Below are 22,855 nucleotides of genomic sequence, written 5' to 3'. Positions count from 1 at the left end.
AGGTGTTCATACGAACAGATAGACAGACAGACATAGATTTATACTTTGTGCATCGCCTCCTTCTGCCTGTTACATTTTTCAGCACGCGCAAACCTAATATACTCTAGTACATTTCATGTGCAGAGTATAACCAGCAGTGACGAAATTCAGCTGCGATGCAGAGTCCTGACATTTAGTGCTTGCTACGAACATGCCGTATAGAAAAGAATGCGAACGTCGAATGTTTCTGTATGGCGAATGCAGGATCAGACTGCAAACTGTTTGAAGCTGAATCTTCACAATGTCCTGACCTGCGCTGCTGCCCGGAATAGTCCTTACGAAGACAGTTGAGGCAGATGTGCAGTCGGTTTTCCTTCTTCTTCATATTTAGAAATCTTGTTCAATTGGTTACATTATCGACCTTAACAAAATATACAAAGTGGATGTGTACAAGTATTGTTAGCTGATTCAACAAATGTGTTACGACTCGATTTAATTGAGCTTTTGTCCACCTTTAGGGTAGGTGTCTTTAAGGTGTCGCTTACCAAATTTTCAATCATCCGTAAACTCTTCTTCAGAAATTTCGACAGCCCATCTTTGCAGTTTACCCAGGAGCACGGCGTCCTCCTACATTTTGTGCGTTAATTTGTAAGCTATCAAAAAGCTCATGTACCGGAGATATTAATTGATTCCGTCGCTAAGTCATTATAAGTACAAGTATAACCCCATAATTCAACGTCCAAAAGATTAACATGAAAGGAATGCTAAAGTCGAGTATATGAGTATACGAAAATAACTTTCTTTCTGATCACCCTATCATAATGAAACTACGGTTTACGAATATATAATCACTAACTGGATGTGTCTACCAAATTTTAGTTCAAAATTTCAAGAATTACGGGAGTTATAGAAAATCACGAATAGTGGGTGAGTGGGGGGTGCATCGGGAAAAATGAACAAACTCGTCATTTCTCGGGCTCAGGAGAATTTGTATACCAAGTTTGTTTAATCTAGCTCTTATACATTCTGAGATCCTTGCGTTCATACAGACAGACGGGCATGGCTATATCGACTTGGCTTGTCATGCTGATCAAGAATATATATACTTTGTGGGGTCTGCCACGCCTCCTTCTGTCTGTTGCATTTTCAGCTCCCGCAAACCTAATATACCCTTGTACATTTCATGTACAGAGTATAAAAATAAACTAAACTAACGAAAATAAATACACCTTTCACTATGAACAACTATCAGCCTGCTCGCAACGCAAGCAATTCGCGTTCAGTTTCGGTTTCGTCTCAGCGCTTACTATGTTTGTACCCTAACGCTTTTTCGTAATTTACTTCAGGAAGCTCTAGCAAACGTATTGTGCCGAAGGCGGCTCCATCTAAACACGGGCTCAGATGTTGGAACTTTTCCGACAAGTCCGGCCAATCAATGCAGGCGCTGGCAAATCATGGGTGCTGTAACTCAGACAGTGCATTTAATTTCGTACATAGTATATTTGCTTTGCACGTGTGACAGGGTCAATGTATAAATTTCAGTCAGCTGTTCTATGAGCTTTTTATTTGGTGGAAAACAATCCGCTACAACTTGTTCAGTTAAAAGCTCTTTGTTTATTTCGAACAATTAAATTCAAAATTGACAGCGTACTCGAATCATAACATTTAAAGTATTTTTTAATTGATTTTTATTGAATGCAACTATTACATCGACGCTCTGTATAATTTTCCAATTAATAATTTTCGATAGATAACTTTTAATTTTCTACAACATATGCAATGCTTTATTTTTGGATTCAAAAAGCAACGGCTACAAAATTACATGTATCGCCGTTTTCATTAGACTGATTTAATCATCCAATGATCTTAAATATAGAATTAAACTAGAAGGTTTATATTAGGTTTATTTTTGAATAAGCTTTGTTCCACTTTTTTTTTCGGCTAGTCTCAGCACTTTTTGTCATAACTATCTGATCCGAATTGGTCAACAACATCATTATTAATATTTCCTTGTCCTACAAAAGTTCCAAGTCGTTGTTCTAGTAAAGATAAACGTTTGAGTGCATCATTGTTCTGTTTGCTCAAATTTATTACAAGATTTCTCAACTCCTTTGTTTCAGCTTCATATAATGACATTCTATTTAAAATTTCATCTATACCACCAGTGCTCCACGAAGTTTCACCAATCTGGAATGAAAATCAAGTACAAAATTTATTAAAAACTATGATACTATTAATACGAAATAATTATGGTAAAACATTTTCTGATCAATTTGTTCTAATGGAGAAGCTAAAGTCGGATGTCCTGACTTTGAAATACTCTGTACATACATATGTGTAGATTAATTATGCGTGTATGTGTGTGTTTGTGTGTGCTGTGTATGTCTCCTGTGCCTGTGCAAAGCAGAAACAACAACAACAGCTGCGGGCACTGCTTGGTAGTACATACATATAAGGCTATAACTTCCTGTTAAATCGCCATATAAAAAAATAAAACAAACTCTTGGACATTTCATGTACAGAGTATAAAAAATAATAATTTAAAAAACGTAATTAATTAATTTAATTAAATAAAAATTATTTACATCAGTGTTTGTGTACTTATACATTTGTATGTGTGCATTACATAATTATATCAAAGCAGCAACCACAGCTGCGGGTAAAGCTTGGGCAGAGAATATATTTATCGCTATAACTTCCTTCATAATTGACCTAGGGCTTAAGGGAACCTGGATACCAACTTTGGTAATTCTTGCTTTTGAATCTTCTAAGATCCTTTCGTTCATACAGACGGACGTGGCTATATCGACTCTTGACACACTGATCAATAATATATAATACTTGGAAACTGTGAACCACCCATAACATAGAGAGGAGAACATAACATATTGAGAAGTCCCTGGAGACACTCACTCAAAAAGTAAATGTCGCTTCCGTTTAGTTCTGCAGACCCTCAAAAACAACAAGCTAAACAAGCGGATGAAGCCATTCTGGAATGAAAACGGCTTTGTAATTTTGTGAATGAGGTGAAGAAAGCCAAACAGCGAGACTGAGGAAGGTGCCCCGAGCCAGCCAGCTAGTCCTGTTTTTGCGCATAGCAGGCAAATGCAGTCAAGTACAGCGGAAAGATTACAAGACTCACCTCATTCCTGCTCAAAACATTGAAAACTCGGATGCTCACAAAATAGAAGGCCTTAACCCGCCTATAGAACCAGAGCGCCTATAGAGCGTTCCTACAAATATCCATCGCATCAAGCGTCACCATCTGGGTTAAAAAGGCAAGAAGGGCACTTTAAGCACCGCAGAATATGCTGGGTATTGCTTGAATCATTGTCTCAGTGTTGAGACCGATATTGCTACACGAGGTACTGGTGTGGTGGCACGCCATACCCAAAAATCGACAAGGCTTAAACGGATAAAAACGATTGCTAAAAATTGTCCTGGCCAACAAGGATGCTGTAGATAGGCAAGTCGAAAAAACAAAATGAAATGGGAGACAAGGAATAAGACAAAACAAGGAACACTGTTTGTCCAGACAGATACAGAAAACATACCCACATTAGCAGATGGAAGCAATATGCAAATATTAAAGCTGTTAAGCTGTAGGAAAACACTTCAACTGTAAAATCGTAAGCACCATAAACTCACCCAATTTCACCAGAGAGTAATGCATTTATAACAGGCCTACTACTGCCTGGAAGCTGGCCAAGCCAAGAAGATGAGCTTCATAACGTATGGCAAAAGGGTATACTAGTTTAAAGCGAGCACACATGAAACATACTGAAAAAGGCGCGGTAATCGGTTACAAGTACATATATTCTTGATCCGAATGACAAGACGAGTCGATAAAGAAATGTCCGTTTGTCCTTCCGCCAGTATGCACACAAGTATCCCAGAAAGTATAAAAGGTAGGAAATTTGGTATCCAAATTCTCCTAAAACCGAGGATGTACAAGTTTTGAGTATTTTGCTGAATTTTGTACATTTTAAAATTACACCCAGCCAATTAGCTTTTGTGATTATCTTACTTGTATGATATATCAATTGTTAAGAAAGTTTTATACAACGGTGTACTAAAGAAAGTTGACAATACATTGTACAATTATAAAACTGGTTATTTCTGCAAACTTATAGAAGTAACGGTATTCATTACATTTTTAAGAGAGAGTAGATATTAAAATCTTTGAATAAAAAAAATATTGCACTGATAATTAGATAATTTCTAGAATTAAAAGCTGTACAATTTGGCAAAGTTATTTGGTCAACTTATGCAACTGCATAATATTTAAATGAGCATACACACATGTATATTTACATATATAATAACTAGCAGATCTGGCCCGTCTTTGCTGGGCTAACTAAATGTGCTTATAATTATAAGTTTATTTACTATATGATATTCTTCTTTCGAAGCTCTCTAAAGATTTTTAAAGAGTTTATTTTCCAATACATAGTACAATAAGTACTATATACGTACATACATACATATGTACATATCTTCGTTACGCACCGGGCGGAATGCCAGTCCTGACTTAACTGTGTGCTTCCTCAGCACGTTGTACGCACGGTCGAGTTATCCCCGAAAAGTCCGACGCGGGACATTTAATTTTGATTTATAAATCGGGACGTCCCGCCAAAATTGGAGCGTTCGGCAACGCTGATATGTACATACATGTGCTAGAGCATCAAAACTATCGATAGTTGAATCCGTCGATACAATCAATAATTCCATCGAAGTTTGAATTCAATTAACAGAAAATTTGAATAATAACATTTTATAATTTATTGAGATCAATTAGAACAAATCATATACAAACATACATACATATGTACACCTGCACGCAACGCGGTTTCTGCTTTACTTACGCAGTCGTTGCCTAGCGACGGTAACTGTAAACTTTTGGCATTTTGCCTTTGAAATTAACAGGCGTAAATGATCAAAACGAAAGAAGCGCGAGCCAATGACTTGCAGTTGTTGTTATTTTTCGTTTTAAAAATTTGATTTAAAACCATAGAACATTATTTATTACAATCAAACAACAGTGCTCGATTGTCCAATCTATATATATAAAACAGTTTGTCCTGACTGACTGACTGACTGACTGACTGACTGATTGGCAATCAACGCACAGCCCAAACGGTAAGAGCTAGGAAGCTGAAATTTGGACACAAGATCCCTCTTATAGTGAAAGTGAGCACTAAGAAGGGGTTTCGGAAAATTCGAGCTCCAAAGGGGGGAAAACGAGCTCCAACGGTTGTATGAAAAATCTACAATTTTTATCCGATTAACTTGAAACTTAGTTTGTATACTCTCAAAAAGAATACAAGAAAAACTGTATACTTGGTTTTTCACCATTTTTTCTGGGGCATGAAAAAGGGGGGGTTTTCCGTGGAAAAATTGAAACACAATCAACACCCCACAGCCCAAACGGTAAAAGCTAGGAAACTGAAAACTGGGCTCAAGTATCCTATCATGGTGTAGATGCGCACTAAGAAGGGATTTTGGAAAATTCGAGCTCCAAAGGGGGGAAAAGTAGCTCCAAAGTTTGTTTGAAAATTCTGCATTTCTGAATCGATCAACTTTAAATTTGGTTTTTATAATCTATAAAAGAATACAAACAAAACTGCATACTCGGTTTTTCGAAATTTGTGTTGGAGCTTGAATTATTGGGGTTTTAATATTTATTCATTTTTTCAAATGAAAAGTTTGTGTTATAAATTTTGTCCGATCGATTTCAAATTTGGGTAATATAATCTACGTAACTAAAATTACAACTTTGCATTTAACGATTTTTAAAATATGCATTTTACAAATGCAGGCAGAACAAACAATACAAAATATCAAACAGTTGGGGACAACTAAGTATACATACACACACACATACATATGTATATACAAGCAGCTGTTCGTGTAGTAGCGTGCAAACGGTTGAAGTAGCCAAAGCAAAATGTAAGACACTAATGTGTGAATGTTCATTTGTACAAATGTATGTACATATATACATACATACATATGTATAAAAGTACATTCGTCTTGCACTGACAGGGCAAGAAATGTTAATTAATTAAAAATTATTAACATTATAACATAAACATTTTTATGTTATTTTTTCTTTGTTTAGTACATTTGGCATAAGGGATTTTAGGACAACGGACTACAAGGGCGTACGCAGGTTGGGCAGGGGGGACATTGCTCCCCTTAGAAAGAATTTCGCATTATGAATTACACCAGCACCATATGTATTACATACGTACATACATATATACATACGTCTGTATGTATAGTATGTACATATGTGCATCAATAAGTATGTATGTACGTACATACATTCTTATATACATATATAGGTTTGTATGTATGCAACATGTTTTTTACTTGCCATATATCAAATATCAAATAGTTGGGGACATCGCATACACACACTCACACATACATACAACAAGCAACAGTTCGTGTCTATGTGTGCCCATGCATACATACATATGTACATGCATATGCATGTATGCCTGTATATGTATGTAGCATGTACATACAAAACAACAACAATAACTTTAAGTTGTTGGCTCGCACATCTTCTTTCGTTTTGACCATTTAATGTTAATTGCAAAGGCAAAACGCCAAAAGTTTACAGTTACCGTCGCTAAGCAACGACTGCGTAAGCGATAGTAAAGCAGAAACCGAATAACGGAGCTACGCATATTCTGCTTCGCATTGCGGGCAGATGTATGTATGTATGATTTGTTCTTATTGATCTCAATAAATAATTAGATTTTATTATTTAAATATTCTGCTTATTGCATTCAAACTTCGATATTTTGATGGTATCGGTGGCTTCAACTATCGAAAGTTTTACTCTAGCAAATTGAGATGAGAATTGTCAGTGCTTTTTGATCGTGGCTCATCGCTGGACGGCATTGACACGAGTGCCGTGTTTCATATTCCGAGTTTGTGCGTGACCGTATTGACTCAATATGACACGAAAAGGCTCAAATGTGAATTTAAAATTAGGATATACCCTTATAATTATTCCTCCTTTTTTGCAAATCGTCTATCTTAAAACATTGCGTTATCTCTATATATAAAACAGTTTGTCCTGACTAATTGGTGATCAACGCACAGCCCAAACGGTAAAAGATGAAATTTGGACTCAAGTATCTTTTCATAGTATCCATCATAGTGTAGGAGCACACTAAGAAAGGCTTTTGGAAAATTCTAGCTCCAACGGGGGGAAAACGAGCTTTAAAAAATATTAGTTATAGTGGTCATGTTCGTTGAACGAAATAGTTTGGCAAGAACAAAAATGTAACGGACTACTGAACAATTTTTTGTCAAGAACAGAAAATGTTCATTTAAATACCTTAAATGCCTTCCTACTGGTAACTTATAAGGTGAAAACATATGGGTAGGTTATGCACACACAAAATAAATACAATTGGAAACATTATATTGAGCCGGGTTAAGACGGGCAATACCTGCTAGTGTATACATACGTATGTATGTATGTACACAAATGACATACATGATATATATGTATGTACACAGGCATACATACATATGTATGTATGTACATATGCATGCATGTTTCGCTTTACTTTTTCAACCGTACGTAGAGAACCGCACACATAGGCACGAACTGTTGCTTGTTCTGTGTGTGTGTATATGATGTCCCCAACTATTTGATATTTGCGTTCTTGGTAATTTGTTGTTGCTGCATAAAATTACTAATGAAAGCCCTAATGCCAAATGTAGTAAACAAAGAAAAAATTACTTTTAAAAATGTTAAATAATTTTTAATTAATTGCTCTGTCAGTGCAAGACGAATGAACATACATACATACATAGATGTTTACATGTACATAGATGTGTACATATGTATGTGTGTACATTCACACATTAGTGTCTCACATTTTGCTTTGGCTATTTCAATCGTTCGCACGCAACTACACGAACAGCTGCTTGTATGTGTGTGTGTGTGTACATGTATACTTAGTTGTCCCCAACTGTTTGATATTTTGTATTGTTTGTTGTCTGCATTTGTAAAATGCATATTTTAAAAATCCTTGAACGCAAAGTTGTAGATTTAATTACGTAGATTACAGCCCCAAAATTGAAATCGATCGGGAAAAATTTAAAACATAAACTTTTCATTTGAAAAGGTGAATAAATATTAAAACTCCAATAATTCAAGCTCCACCACAAATTTCGAAAATCCGAGTATGCAGTTTTGTTTGTATTCTTTTATAGATTATAAAAATCTAACTTAAAGTTGATCAGTGCAGAAATGCAGAATTTAAAAAAACAAACTTTGGAGCTCGTTTTCCACCATTTGGAGCTTGAATTTTCCAAAATCCCTTCTTAGTGGGCACCTTCACTATGATAGGATCCTTGAGCCCAAATTTCAGCTTCATAGCTCTTGCCGTTTGGGCTGTGGGCTGTCGACGCGGTTTCCTTTTGTGTCCCATTTCTTTTTACAGGAAAACTCCCATATTTCAGTCCCCTAAAAAAAGGTATAACTCAGCTGTCCAGAGTTCCTTACAAGAAAAAATGTAAGTTTGTGACGGGACCATGTGACAAGAGGGACTCGATGCCTACTGTAGGGGATCAGTCGCCGCGTGGCCTGTGTCTTGGCGTTATATCGGTCGGCACGTCAAATATAACTCCCAAGACTCAAGTTGTTCGAGTGGACAATTTCATATATCGCGGCTCATGCAGTCTTTATAGCCGTTGGAGCTAAAGGATGCGTGGAAGGAAGTAGGCTCGTTTGGCGTTACATTGCCGACTCGTGCGCGGCTAAATATAACACCCAACACTTGTTTGCTGTTGCAGTCGCATTTTACATATATACCGACTCAAGCCTGGTATATGTAAGTTTCGCTCATAGCGACGGAGAATTGTTTAGAGAACAATAATTAAGTACGCACTGAAATATTCTTCACAATGTCCTTTATTTATAATCTCTATGCTCTTGGCCCTACGCTGCACCACGATGATTGCCTAATTACCAGAACTTACTTGGATTTGGTGTTAGGTTGATCGAGGTTATGTTCGATACCTCACTGCTAGTACTCGCCGAGTCGCACGTCTGCTTGCTTGGGTCTCCGGAGAAGAGAGCGAGCTATGTTTATTAAGTAATATTAAGTCTAGTAATAATATAAGTAATAGGATCATGTGCGATGTGTAGCGATAGTATTTAATGTGTGGAATTTTACCGCGTCACACCCTCTTCCTCTTCTTCGGGGGACCGGCTTAGCGGATATCTGACCTTCCGTGGACCTGGACATCTGGAATCGTTGAATAGGTAGGTCTAGCACATTCTATTAAAACTTAGCTGACATGGTTTGCTGGGTTTAATTCTAGTTAATGCATAGATTAATCGAAAGTACCCGACCAGGATTCTTGGACTAGAACTCTTTGGGTCTTGGACTTCATAATCGGCGGCCGTGGCTCTGCTGCTTCTTGTCTTCCTCGTGTTCTTTAGCCACATCAGTAGTGTCGTATGGACTTCTTCGTAGTCGTAGGAGACAATGTAGTAGTAGTGGGTAATGGTGTTTTGGCGGGAGCTGCAACCATGCGCACCACGTTCGGCGCATCGCAACGCGCAGGCTATCGAGTGCTGGGCAATGACGTATTGGTCGGAGCTGCAGCCATGCGCACCGCGTTCGGATCATTGAATCTCGCAGGCCATCCTGAGCTGGGCAATGGATTGTTGATTGGAGCTGCAGCCATGCGCACCGCGTTCGGTGCATCGCAACTCGCAGGCCATCCTGAGCTGGGCAATGGATTGTTGACTGGAGCTGCAGCCTTGCGCACCACGTTCGGTGCATCCTGATATGGCACTGATCCTGGAAATGGCCCTGCTGGCTATAATTTCTGCATGTTCGCCGAGCGAGCCGTGTGTCATCAGCTGGTTGCGAATGTGGCTGAGCTTGCGTTGATGCTATGGCCATACGTTGTACTTGCAACTGTATGCGAACTGCTTTGGCGAGGTACTGACGAAAGGTGTGGCCAAAGACGTGCGCCTTTGACCACGCTGCTTGACGCTTTCTAACTCTCCAATAAGTTGGATAAGGTGAGGCAGTGTTCGGAACTCGTGGCGTAATGTATTCTCGTAGATGCAATCCAGTTCTTGAGAATCCGTGTAACCTGCATGGTGCATGAGTGCACGCAATATCAACGAAATCTTTAAAACTCTCCCCCACAATAATTGAAAGGAAGAAAAAAATTTGAAAATTCTTTACGAAATGTCACCCATGTAGCATTCTGCAGCCAGCTTGTGCGGAACCAAAGTGCGGCTTTCTCGATTAGGACTTCTAGCATGGCCCGTGGCAAGTCTTCGAACTCTATACCGTAAGAGATAGCCCTTCTTCTCTCTATGCTCTATGAATGCAAGTGACTCAGCTCGCCCATCAAAACGAAGTCCCCATTGCCTTAGGCACTCTGGAGTAGAAACAAAAGGCGACAAGGATGCCATGACATCTCCCCTTGCAGATCTATTTTGGTTTGGTTCTTCGAAACGTAAAGTTCGACTTGCTTGCGATGGATTTGGCTTTGGCTCCTAGTTGGGACACAAACCATGCTGGGTGAGAGGTACATATGCAGGTGAGACAGTTCCGGTCATTTGGAAATCACGCGGCGCATTCGTAGTCGAAATGCGCAACAAACTGTCATGTCACGACACGATCATGTCCAAACTCAGGAACTGGGGTCGGTTCGGATTTCGCCGTTCAAGTACCGCTAGCCGAGCCCAAGTTTCACGGTGCAGTGCTCCCCTCACTATGAACATTGCGAAGTTCTGCTTGAGGTCGTCGAGTTGGATCGCTTTTTCGATCGCATCCGGTTCCCACCCCCGGATTTCTACTTGTAGTGGCTACTGGAACATGCTCACACTGATTCATCTTTGTCCACGTTGTTCTGGCTTGCTTTGAATTTTTAATAGTTTTCTTTGTCTCTTGCTTTGCTTGTTTCACTCATTTTATCTTGGCTTGCGTTGTGTTCGTTGTTGTTGGTTTTATATATTTGCTTGCGCTGTATCACCCCACAAAAATTAGGAAAAGCCTGAAAACGAAATTGGGCTGTGCGATGAGCCAGTTTAGTTCACTGGTTCACACTTTTGTTCTGTTGCTTAGCTGCACTATATTTGTGTGTATGTAGGTTCACTGTTTCTTATGTGCTTATGTGTTTTATGTTTCTTCTTCCCCCCCCCCCCCCCCCTTGGGGGGAAGTGGAAGTCGTATAGCGTACACACATAAGGCATTTTTTTTTGTAAAATTTGGGGTCTATCTCTTATAGTCTCTGAGATCCAGGTGTTCATACGGATAGACGGACAGACAGAAAGACATACATAGATCAACTCGTCTTGTCATGCTGATCAAGAATATATATACTTTAGGGGTCTGTCACTCCTCCTTCTGCCTGTTACATTTTTCACCTCCCGCAAATCTAATATACTCTTGTACATTTTATGTACAGAGTATAAAAATGATCATTATTTATATATTAAAGAAGCTTAATATATTCTTTATTGTTTAAAAGCATAGAATTAAGAAAATCAAATCAACAAATAAGTCATACACTTACATACACGCAAAAGACTTTCAGGCTCACGACCAAACTTCCAGTAAATAATCATATCAAAAGAAACAAAAAACTGGTTCTTGGTTGAAGTGAGAACGATTTATTCATCATACGAAGTGAACGGATCACCTGTGACTATTTCCCAAAAACGTCCGTAGGTAACAGTTATTTTGTGACGTAGAGAAACGGTTAACAGTTATTTGCAGGCACTGTAAGTAATATATATACATAAGTTTTTGGGTCTGCCACGCCTCCTTCTGTGTTTTACATACATATGTACATTCGCACAAACTTGTATACCCTTTCACTCTTTGGGTACAGGGTATAAATGTGATGTCTGCCCGCTGCTATTGGTACTCTGACGTATCTCTGTGATGCACACACAAACACGAGCGAGCAAAACACAATCCAGATTAAATGTATGCTATTCAGGGGTGCCACAGAAATCTCGTCCGCCCAGGTTTCGCCTTAAAACCAATTCGGTGCCACAGAAATTGGCATGTTTCAAATCTCGTTTACTTTTCCAGGAGTTTTGATTAAAAACACTAACAAAGACATTTTTCCAAATAAAAATAATCATTTGAATATAAACCTTATAGTTTTTCTGAACAATCTGCATCAAAAATATTTTGCATATCCGACGTAAATATTATTAAATTAGCAAATTACTAAATGTATACTTAAATCACCAGCATTCACACACAACATCCAAAGCAACTGCAAAATAGAGATGCCTTATTGGCCCAAATAGAACACTACATTTTCGAACATCACAATTTGTTGAGTTAAGTCTGAAGTTGTGAGTCAAGCGAAAGTTAAAAATAAAATATATATAAAATTGTATCGCCGAATGGGCAAGTTTGTTTGTTAGCGAAAATGTGAATGGTCATGGTCATGGTCAAACAAAATGTATGTACATTTTTGTAATTTCTGAATACAATTTCAAATGATAGTTTTTTGTAGGGGAAAACATAGATTCCAACAAAAAATTAAAATAAATTTAATTTTTAATATGCAACATTTTTTGTGGGATGCGCTTCTTAAACATTTGTGTTGTATTTTTTCAACAATTAATTTGCCTTTCCGCAAATGCTGGCGGGCTCATATTAATGCAAATGGCATATTTCTTTTCTTTTTAACATATTATTTTAAAAAGAATTTAATCACAATTAGTCGGTGAAATGTACTCGTCGACAATTAGCTGTTGCTGGCAGCTGAGTGCGTTACAGGATTTTTACAGAATTAGTCAGTCAAATGTGAGCGTCGACAGTCAGCTGTTGCTGATTGTGATTTGAGTTCCTGCTGGTCCACCTACGTGTTACAAATTTATGCACCAAGAGCAATATACCCTTTCACTATTTAAAGAAAATCCATTTCTGTATCATATTTTTTGTATTTACCTTTTCCAATGAAGTTTGTATGTGCTCTCTTGCTTTTGCAATTTCAGAAACTAAAGGACAGCAGTTTTTCTGATCAGTGACCTTAAAAAGAGACATAAATGTACATTTTTAATTATTTGTTATTCCACTAATATTTAAAACAAATTTTTATTTTTTTAGTTGTACTTTTACGAGGTACAGCAATGAAAATAAAAGTCAGAAAAAGTATTGCTATAATAATTGTAGACAAAATCCAAGGAAATTTTCATGTGTAAGCAGGAAAACCTACACACTTCATACACAAGATCGTACGCAGATTTTTCGAAACGGGGGGCCAAAAAAATAAAAATTTTGATTAATTACTAAACGGAGCGTTAAAATAATAATTTATGCGTACGACATATGCAACAGATAAACATCAAAAAATTATATAAATAGTGCGCCATATAATGAATGTGTGGATTGCGACATTTTCATAATCTGTAATTGAAATGTGCTGGTGTTCATATATGCCCCACATCGCTGAAGTTCATCGTACTGTCAATGTCACACGCACTTGACCGTATCAAGAGCTACGCATGGGCCACGCATGTGCATATAAAGCCAACGCAGGCAGCTATTCTTAGCTATTGTTATAAAAGCGGCCGCGCATGTGCACAAAACAAGCACCAACCGGGTGCCACGTCTACCTACACCTACACTGGATATGCACGCACCGACTCAGCTAGCTGCATACAACACTCCACCAACGATTTATTTTAAGAATCACTTATTAGTAATAATTAGACCTACGCACATTCTGAATTTTGTATATAAACCCCTGCATTTCATAAACAGACAGAAACACAATAACACTCGTGCAGCTCTGATCTCACATTCCCTTTCAGCTCCTCCGAATTGCACTTGGTTCAAGTACCGATTGTAAAATACTCAGCTACTAGTTTATTGCTAGGGGCTAACTCAACAAACAACAACATATTTTTGGTGATCCCGACGTAATCCTTAAAATAGGATCACACACTTTGAGGACGCAACTGGATTGGAAGGATTGGTCAACAAGGCGACCAACATCAACTCTATTGAAGAGAGCTTTGTTGGGCGGCAGTTCTGGTCGTGCTCACAGAAGCCCCAGAAATCTCAACGAGGGAACACTTCGGGATAAATCCGCCGCCAGAAACGGACGGACCTCCATTTGTATTTAGTGTCATTGACCTTTCATCGGTGTGAGTCGAGGCACATCCAGCTTTTAAAAAGCAAAACAAAAACACCTCCAACGGGTCTGATAATACCAACTAACACCAAATGGGAGAAATGCCAATTCTATCTCCATAACTGGATTTGCTGCATAATAAGCAAGCTTGAAATTCAAACCCTGATAAGGAATTACAAAAAGGATTCCCAGGATAGAAAAGCGAAAGCTTACTACGAAGAAAAAAAGGCAAGGCTAAGCCATCTTCGGGAGCAGTTTCAAGCGGGCAATAATAATGTTTTTGTTGCCTTAAATGGTCAAATAATAGACCACAGCTATTTTGAAAGCGATTATTATACAAAAATATAGTTATCGCTAATGAGTATTTAACGTATTAAACGTTTGACATGAACACTAGCCTGTTAGGCAATAATGCTGAAAGGCCACAAGATACTGAGCCGCATATAAAGCATCAAAGCGCTTCGATGAAAGCATTGTCTCGCATAATGGGACAAAGGACACTTGAAAACAAATAACAACTGAGGCCTATGGTGAAGAAATATTGAAATCAAATTTCCGATCTCCATTTTCAAATCTATAAAAATTTTGAAAATCCTGACAGCCTGGGCGATAATGCAGCCAATTTTATTTCTGCCGAAAGTGCTGTCATAAAGATGAATGCAAAAGCTACTGCAGACCCCGCACTTGACGCAACAACACAAATGACAAGTCAATTGTCATTGCAGCTGCCGAAGATGTCAATACCGCAATTTGATGGTGACTATCTCAAGTGGTAACAGTTCGATGACATCTTCAAGAAGATGATTCATGAGGCCGAACTTCCCACAATCCAAAAATTGTGGTACTTGAAGGTCAATGTTCAAGGTGAAGCAGAACGATTGATTCGACACCTCTCGCTCACTGAAGCAAACAACGAGACAGTATGGAAAATGCTTCCGGATCGTTTTAATAATCAACGAGTCTTATGTTCATCTCTACTGAAAAAACTCTTTGACCAGCCACAAGTTGTGAGTGAAGCCTGGTCAATAAAACAGTTTCATGACATTATTCGCAAAACAATGGCTGCCTTAAAGAACATGAATATCAGCACCCATTCTTGGGACCCAATGTTTCTGCACATCTTGACGAAGAAATTGGATTTCCAAACTCATACTTTGTATGAGCAGTCCATACTGGACTCCAATCTTTAAAGGAGTTTATGTCCTTCCTTATGCAACGCTTTCTGGCTTTGGAGGCCATCGGAAGCAAGAAAGGAAATAAGGAGAAATTTAAGGCATATGCATCGGCCGAAGCTGACACAAACAAAACATGCACGTTTTGTAATCAGTCCAACCACCGCATTTTTCATTGCAAAATCAGCCTAAGAAAGACTAAACTGGGCACAAACGAAAATATTATGCGTAAACTGCTTGGGAAAAAATCATAGAGCCCTAGAATGCCGTTCCCGTGGATGCCTTAATTGTAATAAAAACATATCACGTTATTGCATCTACATCCGAGCAATGTAATGAAATATTCCGAAACAAAAAGGCACCTGCCGACAAACATCGAACTGGATGATATCAATCGGCAACCAGAAGAGCCCCAGCACACTCTCGCTGTCAATATAAGTGAAGGTTAAACAACTGTTTAACGGCTTAGCTATTGTTAGAATAGCGGCCGCGCATGTGCACAAAACAAGCACCAACCGGGCGCCGCGTGCTGGATATGCACGCACCGACTGAGCTAGCTGCATACAACACTCCACCAACGATTTATTTTAAGAATCACTTATTAGTAATAATTAGACCTACGCACATTCTGAATTTTGTATATAAACCCCTGCATTTCATAAACAGACAGAAACACAATAACTCTCGTTCAGCTCTGATCTCACATTCCCTTTCAGCTCCTCCAAATTACACTTGGTTCAAGTACCGATTGTAAAATACTCAGCTACTAGTTTATTACTAGGGGCTAACTCAACAAACAACAACAAAATTTATACTTATACTTGTATATTAAATATATATTAGGGAGGTCAAAAAATGTAACAAGCAGAAGGAGCCGTGGCAGACCCCACAAAGTATATATATTCTTGATCACCATGGCCAGCCGAGTCGATCTAGCCCTGTCTGACTGTATGTCAGTCGGTCTGTCTGTCCGTATGAACACCTGTATCTCAGAAACTATAAGAGCTAGAGACACCAAATTTTGTTTGATTTTTTTATCTTCCCACCCCTTTTATCCCCTAAGAGGGTTTTTCCGATTTTCCACTCGTATAATCGCCTATATCTTGGAGATTATGGGACCTAGGGCCACCAACGTTTAGTCCAAGATGCCTTTTCTAAATACGCAGAAAATGTGTATTTTGGAAATTTTGCAAATACCCCCAGTTAGTGATTATGTGTCCGTATGCCAAATTTCATTATGGTAGACCGATTTAACCGGAAGATATAACCATAAATATAATTGCTTCCCAAACGCTGCCCGAAGTTGTTGTTGATGTTGGTGCTTTGGTTGACTTGAAAAATGCTCACATAGACACGAATAGACATGCATACTAGGTTAGGTGAAAAGTAACATCCTTGACCACCATGGCGCCATTCATAATTAGGTAGGCATGTTGAAATTAAGCTTGATACAGCCCTTAGTTTTGTTTTTATAGCTGATAGTTGTTGACGAGTTTTTCATGTTAGCATGGAAAAAAATGAATTTCGTTTTCTCAAAAAACATTATTTTTTGAGAAAACCGCGAAGGAAACTAAACAAAAGTTGGATAAAAATTATGGGGCTAATGCTCCTTCAGACTATACCGTAAAATATTGGTTTCGAGAGTTTCATGGACCACCGATGAAGTGCTTAGTAGCAGGCCCTCCGATGCAGGCCCTCCTTTTTTTAAGAAATTAAATTATGCTAAATATCATAATATAAAAATAAATATATGTATACATATGTTTTCTTTTCATTCTGTACCTCTTTATTTAAAATACCTACACACATATACACATGCTTGCGCATAATTGCAAACAACACGTGCACGCACAAATACATAAATATGTACATACATGCATATTTCATACTCAAGTATTACCCGAGTATAGCTCGCGCAATACCCAAACAATACTCGAAAAATAACGGCACTATACTCGTTCGATCAAACGCTCATTCTGCAAAGTTTGGTTTGCTTCGATCAGGACCCAGTCATCTTAAACGAAGTGACCGAGCCTGAAGTGTTTGAAAGCAAACCAATCAAGGCTGGTACCCGTTCGCAACGAACAGAATACTCGAAGTGACCGAGCCTGAACTGTTCGAAAGCAAACCAGTGAAGGCCGGTACTCGTTCGAACCGACCGCAATATGCAAAGTGACCGAGCCTGGTGTGCTCGAAGAAGGGAGGGAAATTCCACTTCATTTTCTGCTTATTCACATAAGGCATCTGGGACTAAAATTTGGTGTCCCTAGCTTTTTTAGTCTCCGAGATATAGCCGATTATAAAAATAGAAAATCGGGAAAACACCCATAGAGGGTAAGGTGGGTGGGAAAATCAAAAAAATGAAACAAACTTGCACAGCGTACACACAAGAAATCTTTGAGCAAAATTTGGTACCTCTAGCTTTTATAGTCTCTGAGATCCAGGTGTTCATACTGACAGACAAACAGGGCTAGATGGACTCGTCTTGTCATGCTGATCAAGAATATATATGTATCCTTTTTGGGGTCTGCCACGCCTCCTTCTGTGTGTTACATACATTCGCACAAAACTAATATAGCCTATAGGCTATACAGGTATACAGGCTATACATAAAAAAGCAAAACACATATTTGATTGCAGAACATATTTGAAGAAACTGAAGTAGTAGTCAAACCATCACCGGAATGTGTCGTCTTTTTACTTTAACTGTGAGATTTCAGTATGGCTCTTCAAGCTATGATTACTTGCAGCGTGATTCGAACCTGTGTCTACACTCAGAAACTAACTCAGAATGTGATTCCAGCTAGTTAGTTAGCTATGCCAGTTCCCTAAATTTTTTTGATATATAATGTTGTTTCCCCTTTTTTATTGTTTTATCACCTGTTCAAATAGATTTAACCCAACATTAATTTAAAAAGAATTAAATGTAAATCCATTTTAAAATTAAAAAATAAATAAAATATTTAAGTACAAATTAAAGCGTGGTTAAGCTACATATAGCATTAAAATAGTCTACTATTTTTAATTTAAAAATAGGATCATATACGCTGGTTGCCACTGCCTGTATTTTTACGCATGTACGTATGCATGTACATACATACATACATATGTACATATTTCTAAAATACATACATATGTATGTCTATACATATCAGTATATTATAACAAATATAAAAACTTGCTTTGTGTAATCCTTCGTAGTATTGTCTTTCAGCGACATCATAACGAGACTTTTCATTCCAAAACTTCTCACAAATTTCGACTTTCATGTTGGCTGCAGTTATATAAAAGATGCAACACGTTTCAAAGAACACTCTATTAGTGTAAGGAAGCCGTAAGTCCATGAAATAACCGAATTTTCTTTCACAATACTAAAAAGTATAGTACGTACGTCAATGCAAATATGGTTAACATCAAAAAAACTTCTTATATGTTTCGATTGTCCTTGCGTGTAATCAATTCCAATTTTCATTCAATTATGCCCTGAAACTACCAAATGATATACATACTTATATACCCGTATTCCTGTGTAATTAAAAAGCGAGAATTTTATCAAGAGATCCATTCTATATGTATGTAAGGGATTCTCAAAATGCATGCGTCTCTATATACATAACTGGAACACAGCTGGTTTTTTATTGGTCTAATAAAATAGTCGGAAGATAGATCCAAAAAAATAAATTTCTCAATTAAAATGTATAGTTATTATTATAAATTTAAAGTAAAAGGTTATAATAGAAAGAAATTTTTAAGATGCTGAAATTTTGTGTTGGTGTTGAATTTAAATTTGTATTCATAAGATTTGAATTTGTTTGCCAATGTGGTAATGCACGGGCTCAAAATGGCAACTGCGTCAATTTCCAAACTTATTTCTGACCATATTACAAAAGAAAACTTTAATCCATTTCAAAGTAAACGTTTCCTTTACCTGGCTAGTGTTGCGCACAGAATACTTGTAAATAAAATAATAAATAAATAAATAAAAAAAATATTTGTGGGCGTAGTACTGGGGTGAAATGGATTCGCTAATAACTTTCCTCAGAAGTGACCGATTTGGATGAAATTGTTTAAATTACATACATATATACTAATTGTGTTTGGTTTATATAGCTTGTGAAATGTGGACATTGACGAAATTTTAGGGCCAAGGTTTTGAGTTTCATCCCGATGGACGGACGGACATGTCTAGATCGATTCGTCTCGTCGTGGTGATTAAGAATATGTATAATTAATGGGGTCGGAGAAGCCTAATATACCATTTTTACTTTACGGGTACAGGGTATACTAAAAATTTAAAAAATAATTCATTTCGTGTTACTCGCTGAAAGCATTTATCAAATGATGTGTGCGTACAATGTTCGCCCTCCCCTTAGGTGTGATTGGCCTGATTACCGCGATCACCCATCCACATGTGGTAGCTGGTATTTTGTACAAAAATGGCTCTGAAAATTGTTTCAGGAATTTTAATTACTGATGGCTAAATCCTCTCTTTACTGTTTATTAGTATACATATGTTCGAACACTTCCAATGTTTTCTCACAAACATATCGTGGGTGCACCTTTGATATATTGATCGTTCTCATTTTGAATTAAAATTATTTCAAAATAGCTTAAACCTAATTTATTAAAAATGTCTCTTGAATATGGTAGGGTTGGGTAGGGCTTCCCTATTTCATAGTGTCAAGAATATACATATTCTTAACAGTGACATTGTATCTGTTACTTTAAATAATATTTCCCTACCAAGAATGAATATTTGATACTGTGGAAGTGAAGTATATTCATAGTTATTGTCATCTCTAGTCTAACGTACCACCACTGAAATTTATTGTTTGTCATCTTCTGAGGTTTAATCAGTTTAAATACCGCTTGAAAAGAAAAATGGTAAATGCAATTGTCATATTTTATGCTGTCTTTTGTCTGTATTTGAAATAAAATTATTTTGTGTTCAGTTTCGCAATCAGTATGATAGTGATGTTACTGTGTGGAGTCCCCAGGGCCGGCTACATCAAGTGGAGTACGCTATGGAAGCAGTAAAGCTTGGAACCGCTACGGTGGGGTTAAAAAATAGTGATTTCGCTGTTCTCGTAGCACTGTGCAAACCACCATCTGAATTGTCTGCATCACAAAGAAAAATTATTCCAATTGACGATCACCTTGGAATATCAATTGCTGGAATTACGGCAGATGCCAGGGTTCTTAGCAAGTATTTGCGTTCAGAATGTTTAAGCTATAAGCATTCTTATGATGCTAACTATCCCGTGTCCCGACTGATTACAAATTTGGGAAATAAAATGCAATCAACAACGCAGAGATATGATAGGCGTCCTTACGGAGTGGGCCTACTTGTAGCAGGCTACGACGAAAAGGGACCTCATATTTACCAAGTAGTTCCCTCTGCAAATTATTACAATTGCAAAGCTATGTCAATTGGATCACGCTCGCAAAGCGCGAGAACGTATCTAGAGCGAAACTTATTAAAATTTAACAACTGTACTAAGGATGAGATTATATGTCACGGTATTAAAGCGATTCGAGGCTCTTTGCCGAATGATGAACACACAACTAAAGAAGAAAGTTCATTCCAAATGGTAAAATTTTCTATTGATTTCAAATTTATACCATATATAATATGACTTATAATATTTTTAGAACATTGCTGTTGCTATAGTAGGCAGAAATCAACCATTCAAAATACTTAGCGGTGAAGAAAACTCAAAATATCTAGAAATGATTAAAGATTTTGAAACTTCCGAGGAATCGCCCACGGCTGACGACGGTGATGACAATCGTCCTAGGCGTGACGACCTGCCTGATTCAAGTGATCCGAACGTCTTAGTTGCCACAATGGATCGGCCTTAAGATTATATTTCCACCAAATTTAAGAAACTTTTTATTTTGCATTAAATAAAAGCTCTACGCAACCCTGATATATAATTGTTCAAAATATTACATTTTTAAATACTATCAGTTTTTTCTCTTCCTTGCGGAACTAATTACTTTTGCTTTAAAATGTATTTGATTTTACTTACTGCATATTATTTCCTATCACATATTGATCTAAATTAGTCAAAAGTTCATATACCCAGTGGCACATAATATTGTTATATGAATGCGCAACATATACTTGTACACTGCGCGTCATCAGGTTTGCGCCCCTTTTTTGTTCTGAATGTTTAATCATTTGTAAACCATATGAAATAGAGTCTTATAATTTTTATCCATTAATTTTTTATCTATGCTTTTTATAAAAAACAAGTAAAAAAGCTAAAGTCGGGTGTCTCGACTTTGAAATACTCTACATATGTTTAATAATATAATTATAGAAGATAAAAAAATTAAGAAAATTAAATTAAATGAAATTTGGATCTATTGTACCTCTCTCGGTATTCAAACTCACGTAAAGGGTGTATAATTGCACATTTACATAGCAATTGCGACTGTGTGAGTGTATGTACAAGTATGCCTGTGCGCATCTATTCGTGTCTATTTAAACCTGTTTGCAGTCTGCTGTTTGGTTGACTGCAAACAGCTGCGGCACAGCAGCAAATATATTTATGGCTATAAATTCTTGTTAAATCGGTCTATTATAGGGAAACTTGACATACGGACACATAATAACTAACTGGGGGTATTCAAAATTCCAAGAATTATGGGAGTTACTATTTGGCGGGGAGCGGGGGGAGGGAGGGAAATTCAAAAATACACATTTTCTGCGTATTCATATAAGGCATCTTGGACTTTAAATTTGATATCCCTAGGTCTTATAGTCTCCGAGATATAGCCGATTATACGAATGGAAAATCGGGAACACTCCCATAGGGGGGAAGTGGGGGGCAAAATCAAAAAAATAAAACAAACTCGTATAGAATACACACATAAGGCATCTTTGTGCAAAATTTGGTGTCTCTAGCTCTTATGGTCTCTGAGATCCAGGTGTTCATACGGACGGACAGACAGACAGACAGGGCTAGATCGATTTTTGCCGACAGAGCTGCAGGCAGCGCATGAGCAGCGATTTTATTTATGGCTATAACTTTCTTCAGAATTGACCTATCATGATGAAACACGGACACATTAGTACTAACTGGATGTACCTACCAAAATTGATTTAAAAATTCCGAGTTATAAGAAAAAACACGAATTGCGGGGGAGTGGGGGGGTGTATCAGAAAAAATAAACAAACTCGATCTGCCTAGGGCTTATAGGAACCTTGATACCAATTTTGGTTATACTAGCTCTTGTACTTACTGAGATCCTTGCGCTCATACAGACAGACGGACATGGCTATATCGACTCGTCTTCTCATCGTGATCAAGAATATATATACTTTGTGGGGTCTGCCACGTGTCCTTCTGTGTGTTACATACATGCGCACAAAATTAGTATAGCCTTTCACCCTTTGGGTACAGGCTATAAAAAACTTCATCGCAATTGACAACAGTGCTACACAATAACAGCTGCCCCCAACAGCTAGAAGACGAGTATTCTGCATTCTACGACACATCGCTACATTGTCAAATGAAATTTTTTTTTTAATA

The 22,855-nt window shown here is 37.6% G+C and overlaps 2 protein-coding genes across 3 annotated transcripts; one reads left to right on the top strand and one right to left on the bottom strand.

Moving 5' to 3' along the window:
- Positions 1-1,650: 1,650 nt before the first annotated feature.
- LOC115630631 (probable elongation factor 1-delta) lies at positions 1,651-18,635 on the bottom strand. Of its 2 annotated transcripts, XM_030527266.1 has the most exons (3): positions 18,497-18,635; positions 12,954-13,034; positions 1,651-2,166 (listed from the first exon to the last, which is right to left on the bottom strand). In XM_030527266.1, the coding sequence occupies exons 1-3, from the start codon at positions 18,581-18,583 to the stop codon at positions 1,927-1,929; spliced, it is 408 nt and encodes a 135-aa protein (XP_030383126.1). In that variant the 5' UTR covers positions 18,584-18,635; the 3' UTR covers positions 1,651-1,926. The 2 variants fall into 2 exon arrangements, with proteins under 2 accessions (XP_030383126.1, XP_030383127.1); XM_030527267.1 differs by lacking the exon at positions 12,954-13,034 and having other exon boundaries at positions 18,497-18,629.
- A 1,475-nt stretch (positions 18,636-20,110) lies between these two features.
- Positions 20,111-21,276, top strand: LOC115630539 (proteasome subunit alpha type-1). The gene is made up of 3 exons (XM_030527144.1): positions 20,111-20,198; positions 20,267-20,905; positions 20,967-21,276. Exons 1-3 carry the CDS (start codon positions 20,196-20,198, stop codon positions 21,174-21,176), a joined length of 852 nt encoding a protein of 283 aa, XP_030383004.1. The 5' UTR covers positions 20,111-20,195; the 3' UTR covers positions 21,177-21,276.
- The last annotated feature ends 1,579 nt before the right edge of the window (positions 21,277-22,855 follow it).

This window comes from Scaptodrosophila lebanonensis, unplaced genomic scaffold (assembly GCF_003285725.1).
Source record: "Scaptodrosophila lebanonensis strain 11010-0011.00,11010-0021.00 unplaced genomic scaffold, SlebRS2 tig00001410-arrow-pilon, whole genome shotgun sequence".
NCBI lineage: Eukaryota > Metazoa > Arthropoda > Insecta > Diptera > Drosophilidae > Scaptodrosophila > Scaptodrosophila lebanonensis.
This window is presented reverse-complemented; position numbering and strand designations above follow the sequence as displayed.

What these genes read in the sequence shown, in the direction of transcription:
- LOC115630631 (XM_030527266.1), bottom strand. Translation starts at nt 18,583, where the DNA reads ATGAAAGTCGAAATTTGTGAGAAGTTTTGGAATGAAAAGTCTCGTTAT. An exon ending in ACTACGAAGGATTACACAAA is followed by an intron (nt 13,035 to 18,496) that starts GCAAGTTTTTAT and finishes TCTCTTTTTAAG; the next exon opens with GTCACTGATCAGAAAAACTG. An exon ending in TACAAACTTCATTGGAAAAG is followed by an intron (nt 2,167 to 12,953) that starts GTAAATACAAAA and finishes TTTTCATTCCAG; the next exon opens with ATTGGTGAAACTTCGTGGAG.
- LOC115630539 (XM_030527144.1), top strand. An exon ending in AAGAAAGTTCATTCCAAATG is followed by an intron (nt 20,906 to 20,966) that starts GTAAAATTTTCT and finishes TAATATTTTTAG; the next exon opens with AACATTGCTGTTGCTATAGT.